At 43.9% G+C, this 8,208-nt stretch overlaps 1 protein-coding gene across 2 annotated transcripts; it reads right to left on the minus strand.

Annotated features, from left to right (window-relative positions):
- Positions 1-4,840: 4,840 nt before the first annotated feature.
- LOC127342921 (alkylated DNA repair protein ALKBH6 homolog) lies at positions 4,841-7,620 on the minus strand. Of its 2 annotated transcripts, XM_051368941.2 has the most exons (7): positions 7,396-7,617; positions 7,204-7,264; positions 7,054-7,092; positions 5,804-5,916; positions 5,465-5,720; positions 5,337-5,383; positions 4,841-5,258 (listed from the first exon to the last, which is right to left on the minus strand). In XM_051368941.2, the coding sequence occupies exons 1-7, from the start codon at positions 7,561-7,563 to the stop codon at positions 5,088-5,090; spliced, it is 855 nt and encodes a 284-aa protein (XP_051224901.1). In that variant the 5' UTR covers positions 7,564-7,617; the 3' UTR covers positions 4,841-5,087. The 2 variants fall into 2 exon arrangements, with proteins under 2 accessions (XP_051224901.1, XP_051224902.1); XM_051368942.2 differs by lacking the exon at positions 5,337-5,383 and having other exon boundaries at positions 5,060-5,258; positions 7,396-7,620.
- Between the last annotated feature and the right edge of the window lie 588 nt (positions 7,621-8,208).

An 8,208-nucleotide genomic window follows, 5' to 3' on the forward strand; every position in this document is an offset into this window, starting at 1 on the left:
TGATCATCCAAGTAGTCAGTCCATGGGTTGGGCAATTCTTTACCAAAGATTTCATTCTCTCCCATGCTTGAGCAACATGTTCATTATCTAATTGCTTAAAATTCATTATGCTACTTCTCAAAGATATAATTTTAGCAGGGGATAATATCTACCAATAAAAGCATTCTTGCATTTAGTCCATGAATCAATACTATTTCTAGGCAGAGATAGCAACCAATCTTTAGCTCTTCCTCTTAAAGAGAAAGGAAACAATTTTAATTTTATAATGTCACCATCTACATCCTTATATTTTTGCATTTCACACAGTTCAACAAAATTATTGAGATGGGCAGCAGCATCATCAGAACTAACACCAGAAAATTGCTCTCGCATAACAAGATTTAGTAAAGCAGGTTTAATTTCAAAGAATTCTGCTGTAGTAGCAGGTGGAGCAATAGGTGTGCATAAGAAATCATTATTATTTGTGCTAGTGAAGTCACACAACTTAGTATTTTCAGGAGTACCCATTTTAGCAGTAGTAAATAAAGCAAACTAGATAAAATAAATGCAAGTAACTAATTTTTTTGTCTTTTTGATATAGAGAACAAGGCAGTAAATAAAGTAAAACTAGCAACTAATTTTTTTGTGTTTTGATATAATGCAGCAAACAAGAAAGTAAATAAAATGAAGCAAGACAAAAACAAAGTAAAGAGATTGGATTGTGGAGACTCCCCTTGCAGCGTGTCTTGATCTCCCCGGCAACGGCGCCAGAAAAAGAGCTGTTGCCGTGGGAGTTGGCAATTTCCGTGGTGTAGCTTTTCTTCAGAATCCCCGGCAACGGCGCCAGAAAAAGAGCTTGATGGCGTGTAATACACACGTTCGTTGGGAACCCCAAGAGGAAGGTATGATGCGCACAGCAGCAAGTTTTCCCTCAGTAAGAAACCAAGGTTTATCGAACCAAGAGGGAGCCAAGAAGCACGTTGAAGGTTGTTGGTGGCGGAGTGTAGTGCGGCGCAACACCAGGGATTCCGGCGCCAACGTGGAACCTGCACAACACAACCAAAGTACTTTGCCCCAACGAAACAGTGAGGTTGTCAATCTCACCGGCTTGCTATAACAAAGGATTAGATGTATAGTGTGGATGATGATTGTTTGCGAAGAACAGTAAAACAAGTATTGCAGTAAATTGTATTCAATGTAAAAGAATAGGACCGGGGTCCACAGTTCACTAGAGGTGTCTCTCCCATAAGATAAATAGCATGTTGGGTGAACAAATTACAGTCGGGCAATTGACAAATAGAGAGGGCATGACCATGCACATACATGATATGATGAGTATAGTGAGATTTAATTGGGCATTACGACAAAGTACATAGACCGCTATCCAGCATGCATCTATGCCTAAAAAGTCCACCTTCAGGTTATCATCCGAACCCCTTCCAGTATTAAGTTGCAAACAACAGACAATTGCATTAAGTGTGGTGCGTAATGTAATCAATAACTACATCCTCGGACATAGCATCAATGTTTTATCCCTAGTGGCAACAGCACATCGACAACCTTAGAACTTTCTGTCACTGTCCCAGATTTAATGGAAGCATGAACCCACTATCGAGCATAAATACTCCCTCTTGGAGTTAAGAGTAAAAACTTGGCCAGAGCCTCTACTAATAACGGAGAGCATGCAAGATCATAAACAACACATAGGTAATAGATTGATAATCAACATAACATAGTATTCTCTATCCATTGGATCCCGACAAACACAACATATAGCATTACAGATAGATGATCTTGATCATGTTAGGCAGCTCACAAGATCCGACAATGAAGCACATAAGGAGAAGACGACCATCTAGCTACTGCTATGGACCCATAGTCCAGGGGTGAACTACTCACTCATCACTCCGGAGGCGATCATGGCGGTGAAGAGTCCTCCGGGAGATGATTCCCCTCTCCGGCAGGGTGCCGGAGGCGATCTCCTGAATCCCCCGAGATGGGATTGGCGGCGGCGGCGTCTCAGTAAGGTTTCCCGTATCGTGGCTCTCGGTACTGGGGGTTTCGCGACGAAGACTATATGTAGGCGGAAGGGCAGGTCAGGGGGCCACACGAGGGCCCCACACAACAGGCCGGCGCGGCCAAGGCTTGGGCCGCGCCGCCCTAGTGTGGTGCCACCTCGTGGCCCCACTTCGTAAGTCCTCCGGTCTTCTGGAAGCTTCGTGGAAAAATAGGCCCCTGGGCGTTGATTTCGTCCAATTCCGAGAATATTTCCTTACTAGGATTTCTGAAACCAAAAACAGCAGAAACAAAGAATCGGCTCTTCGGCATCTCGTTAATAGGTTAGTGCCGGAAAATGCATAAATATGACATAAAGTATGCATAAAACATGTAGATATCATCAATAATGTGGCATGGAACATAAGAAATTTTCGATACGTCGGAGACGTATCACCCGGCTGTTGCCGAAGGGGCCGCCGCAGCCAAGCCGACGACGTCGAAGACATCCCTCGCCAAATCCAAGACTTTGGCGTTGAAGAGGACGAAGTCGAAGACCACGACGAGCCGTGGCGGCCCGCTCCCATCCCCGTCGCCGCCGCCGGTTGCCAACGCGAACGAAGCCTAGGACGTGCTCAAAGACGGGTCAACAAGGTAAAATTTTCAACTCCAAATCGTTTTAAATAGCGAGCAGAAATTGAGGCCGATTATTGGTAGGAACAGCAACGCCTCGTACATGGAGATGTTAGACGAGGTTAACATTGCTCCACTCGCTCTGTTCGACGTTGGGATGGGCGCATATGGGGAGGAAGACGAGGATGAAGGGGAAGAAGGGGACGGTGAGGAAGAAGATGAAAGCGACGAAGGTGTGGTTGAGGTCGAGGCCAATGGAAATAAGAAGAAAATAAGGGCCAACAACTACATGGAAATAGAAGACGCAATGTTGTGCCAAGTTTGGGCCGCCGTGGGATGTATGCAGTCTCCGGCACCAATTAAACCAGGAAGCGGTACTAGCGAGGACAAACTCCATAAATTGATGCCTCGCGTTCGTCATCCTGTCGATCGCACGTACCGATCCCTCCAAGGTTGTTGGGACGTGATTAAACCGGCATGCAGCAGTGGGCGGCGGCAATGGATCAAGTGGTGTCGAATCCTCCTAGCGGCGCAACTGTGGACGAATATGTGAGTGAATTTGCTTTCTTTCTGTTTGCACAATTTGTGTGGTTTGGTGATCACACCTAGACGATTTCATCTTTATTTTGCAAATGTAGGACCGCATTGCCGATGCTAGGTATAGAGACATGGCCGGCAGCAAGGGCAAGAGCTTCACAATGAGATATTGCTTTGATGCGCTTCAACACCTCTCTATGTGGCAATATAGGTACGAAGAAACGGCACACAAGAAAGTTGCAATGGTTGCGCTGGACGACACCGAGGGTGAGAAAGAGGGCCAGAACAATGATAAGCCGGAGGGAAACAAGAACGCCAAAGAGAGGCTAAAGCTGGGGGGAGGCAGCATTGTTGAGGGAGATCAAATGATGAAGTCGAAGGAGGTGATAGCGGCCAAGACTTTGGGGACAAAGCTTGTCATCATCGAGAAGAAGAAAGAGGTGAGTCTTGCCAAGGTTGAAGCCAGCCGAGAGGAAGCAAGGAACAATGCCAAGTTGGAGGAGATGATGATCAATGTGAAGAAAGCCAAAGCCGAAAAGAGGGAGATCATGATGATGAACACAAAGAACATGAATGAGCAACAAATGGAGTGGTGGAAGGACGCCTCGGCGGAGATCATGAAGAGACGAAGACTAGCTCGTGAAGGGGCAAGTGGTGGTGCATCGGTGACGCATGGAGGTGGTGGCGATGATGGTGACGACGGTCCTACCTCCGTTTGATGTCGGTGGTGGGAGGAGATGGTGAGGAGACTAAGCAACTTTCTGCCATGAACTATGAACGATTTGCTATGATTGTGTCATTTGATGTAAAACTATGAACTATACATGACTTGTTTGCATTTGGTAGTTTCATCATATGCAAATTCTGTGATAAACCCTGCTTTTACAGGTTTGGAAGCTGCTGTCGCGGAACAGAGCCCGTAAATCAAAAAAATTCAAAATTTTAAAACAGTTCCACGCCACCTCTTTCTTGACCTATAAACACAAGATCGGTGAATCAAACTCCCGCTTTTCAGTTCGGCTGTTTACAGGCTCTGTCAAACATGCTCTAAAACAAATACGTTTTTAGGGGCAAATTTCTGAGACCATCTCCTTTCCACCAAATTGCGTGCATTGTGTACTGTACTACTGTTGCTGTGTAAGCGGTTGTTGCAAATGAAACTTAACCTGAGGCTGAATCTGACGAGAACAATTGCATCCAAACTGAAGCTGAGCATGCCTAAACAGACACAGCTCAGCATATCTTAACAAACACATAACAAATCTCAGCTTAGCTAGAGTCAAACATGTATGAAGAGAGATAGACATTCTAGTTTACTCACGGCCCGCTGGTTTGATCTCCTCAAATCAGGCGAATTTTAAAGGCGCCATTTCTGAAGACATGGAGTCTTTTTTAGAGGAAATCCAGACCTTCTGGGAAAATTTTGAGGCTTTTCTTATTTAAGGTATCACCTCAGGGAGAATCAGATATTGGATATATCAACGCAGGCTCCTTATTGAGCACATACTAAGTACGTTATCAAAAGTATACCATTAGATCCATTGGGCAACAAATGTGCCCAAATCATGTAGGACTAAAAGTTCATCCTCAGCTCAAAACAAAAAGTTCATTCTACCGTTACATTCAACAACATAAAGTTCATGGACATTTTGACATTGATATTATCAATCATGGACAGACACTCTGCTTCACCACATCAAGAACAAACATATGTGACCTTGTATAAATTGCAAGCACAAGCACCCCCCATACACTGGTTGCCGACGAGACGCAAGCGTAATTTACATCTTGGCATGCTAAACGACCAAAAGACAACCGATCCAAAATGGGCAATATGCTGTTTTCTCTAACCTCTGATTTGCTAGCAACTTCTCTGCATCTACTACAACTGTTTCTCACTGTTGTCCCACCGTCCATGCTGATGTAAGCAGGCCGTATGGATACTAGAACTTGAATAGCTTATTGTGTACTTTCAGCACTAGCCGGCACGTCAACGAGACTCTTGTCGTCGTCCGCTGGAAGGTGCCAGTTAGCTCAGAGTCAGCATCTGCTTTACCTTTTCTGTAATAAGAGTTTTGATTCTTGAATTGTGGGCACTGCGAGATATTTGTAACCTGTAGAACGTAATCAGAGCTACATTAACTATCTGCATCATTTACATTTGGAGTGATTTGCAGGGAAAAATGTTTTACCTTGTCTAGAATATGTAGCTCATTATCTTGTATACCGTGCAGAAAGTCTGCAAATGTCATGAAAGCATAAATAATTTAATTTGAAGACGGTTATCTAGCTAATTCAGGAAAGAAACCATAGGGTTAACCTGTATAAGCCTGATCTTTGAATATTAACAGGCTGGAGGGCATTAGTAGAAGTGACAAAGAAGCAGGATCAGCTTCTTTAGTGTCTTCAACCTTATAGGAACCATTACTCTCCTGCAATTCATCGGATTGTACAGTCTGGAGATATGTATCTTCGTGCCCTCTGAGCTTTCCATGGGGTGTGAAATCAATCACAACCGGCGAAGCAAGGGATATGATAGCAACAACAGGGAAATAGGCAGGACCATCTTGGTGTGGCTGAAAAGTACAACGTTATTGTACTCCAATGAAGCGCGGACCATAAGATAGAAATGAACAATAAGGACCTGGTGATTACTGACCATGATCCCTTGATTAGGATGGTACTCATTAATCAGAACATGATTGATTGCTGAAGGAAATAAACCAGTCCACTGGCAGATTTTGTCGGTTATCTTTGTCAGCCATGGAGGTACTGCAATATTAGGAAAATTAACATAAAGTTCCATGCTAAGAACTGTGGCATATGCCCGAGAAAGAAAAATATTAAGAACGTGCAATGTTTGTTAATATAAGTGCTCATTGTATTAATAATTCCTTAGAGAATTTTTTTTCTGTGCAGCAATAAAATTCAAAACACACCAAGAATGCATTGGCACCGGCCACAAATTTGCATGCAAGCGTGAGAGTAATACTTAAATGATGCAGTAGCCACAAGCAATAATGTATAAAAAGAGCATGCAATCTGTTGTTGAGGGTTACAACTAGAAAAGAAACATAACGAAGGAGCGAATGGTAACCGATTTCATTCGTATGCTTGTGCAATGCCCATATACGAAGGATATGTGGCGCTGGCTGGTGGCATGGTTACTGATCGAGCACCTCAACCTACGTAGCTGGCCACTGCAGAACTGTATTACAGATTGGTGGCTCGACAGAATCAAAGACTGCAAGTTAGATACAGAGCTAGAGCGAAGGCCCAAGTCAATGATCCTATTGATGATGTGGGGGGTTTTAAAGGAGTTAGATACAGAGTTAGAGTTAGTTTTTTGTACACAGCTCTACCTCAAATCACTCATCAATATTTTGCAATGTTTTTTTTTTTGGATTACAGAGGGGGTATATCATATGTTTTTGTTTACTCAATGACGGAAAAAGATGCCTACAAGGTGCAAGCATGACTGTAAGCCTTAAGTTACGTTATAGATCAAAAGAAATACTATGATTTAAGAAAGATACATTCTGGTGTGGCCAATTATAACTGGACTAGGGAACAACTTATACAAATGAGCAAAGCGTAACTGATTTTCTTTGACTTACGGAAATATATAAGACGATAATAGAAACTGTTCTTGTTTATCTGTCTAACTGAGAACATGATCTTTCTTCATATTTCGCCATTTGTAAGGATTATCGAGTGGGGCAGAGGGTATCCAAAATCTAGTTACCAAGCTTATTGCAACCAAACAATAGAGCAACTACGAGTCCCTAAAATACCTCCGTGACACCACATGGGGGCACTTCAGTAGTTCAGTTATGTAATAGCATGCCTAATCATGACACAGAATCCACAAAAGATGGGCTAAAGATTAGAATGTTGATGATCACTCACATGCCTGCGGCAGTAGCCCCTTCTCGTGCACCACTCCTCCTATACAAGTCAACCAAATCAATGCAGTGACGACGCACAGCCGGAAAGGAAGAAATTACCAATGAACGATTAGGGGCTCAGCTGGCAAGTAGTAAGACGAAGCACACGCACCCCAGTTCTGCAGCCGCCGGTTCTTCAGAGTCTTCCACTTGGGCGCCGGCGCCTGGTAAATCTGCACCGGGGAGGTCGCCACCAGCGCATCAGACCACAGGAACAAGAGAGGAGAGAGCAAAAGAACGCGAAATCGAAGTAAGGGATCCGGTTGGTACTACTGTAGTAGAGAGGACAAGATTAATCCAGTACATGATGGAGGAGCTGGGACTGCTCAGCCTGGGAGATGAAGTCGGGGACGTAGAGAACGGTGGGGATGGAGCCGATGGCGTAGTCCGAGGGGCTCCTCAGGGACAACGCCGGCGACAGAATCTCCTCCTCGTCCGCCGCCACATCTTGGGTCGTCCTATGCCCCTCCATTGCTGCTTCGAACCGATGCAGGGGCGAAGCTACAGGTGGGCGGATCCTATTCCCCGCCCATTGCGGCCTCTATCTGGGGCGCCGCACAAGGCGTTGTAGGTTTGGGCCGGGCCCGTTTTTCTTCAATTTTCTACTGCTTTCTTCGGTTCTTTGGTTTTCTCCAGTTTTGTTTTTCCTCCGGGTTTTTTTTTTGTTTTCTGCAAGATTTTTTGAATTTTTTAAGACCTGAATTTATTTACAATTTTAAACATTTTCAGTTTTGAATTTTTTTCAAGTTTGAACTTTTTCCATATTTGAATAATTTATAAATTTGCACATTTTAATCTGATTTTTTTGAATATTTTCAAATTTAAACAATTTTAAATTTAAACATATTTAAATTTGAATTTTTCATGTTTGGGAAATTTATAACGAAAACCATCAGAGAAAACCGGAGCAGGTAACGAGAATATGAATGATGGAGGCGCGGGAAGAAGCTACGGTCTCTGAGCTCGGCCCAACAGCAGTTTCCTGCGGGCGACGAGCTAGACAGAGGCCACTAAATGCCAAAAAACCTATTTCCCGCCCAACTGCGGGATGGGATTAATGCCCGTCCGCGTGCGGGGGCGAGCTAGCAACGACCCATCTGGTTTGGTTTTTGTTTTT

Source organism: Lolium perenne, chromosome 3, assembly GCF_019359855.2.
Source record: "Lolium perenne isolate Kyuss_39 chromosome 3, Kyuss_2.0, whole genome shotgun sequence".
Classification (NCBI taxonomy): Eukaryota; Viridiplantae; Streptophyta; class Magnoliopsida; order Poales; family Poaceae; genus Lolium; species Lolium perenne.

What these genes read in the sequence shown, in the direction of transcription:
- LOC127342921 (XM_051368941.2), bottom strand. Translation starts at nt 7,563, where the DNA reads ATGGAGGGGCATAGGACGACCCAAGATGTGGCGGCGGACGAGGAGGAG. An exon ending in AGTCCCAGCTCCTCCATCAT is followed by an intron (nt 7,265 to 7,395) that starts GTACTGGATTAA and finishes TCCCCGGTGCAG; the next exon opens with ATTTACCAGGCGCCGGCGCC. An exon ending in ATCCTAATCAAGGGATCATG is followed by an intron (nt 5,721 to 5,803) that starts GTCAGTAATCAC and finishes TGTACTTTTCAG; the next exon opens with CCACACCAAGATGGTCCTGC.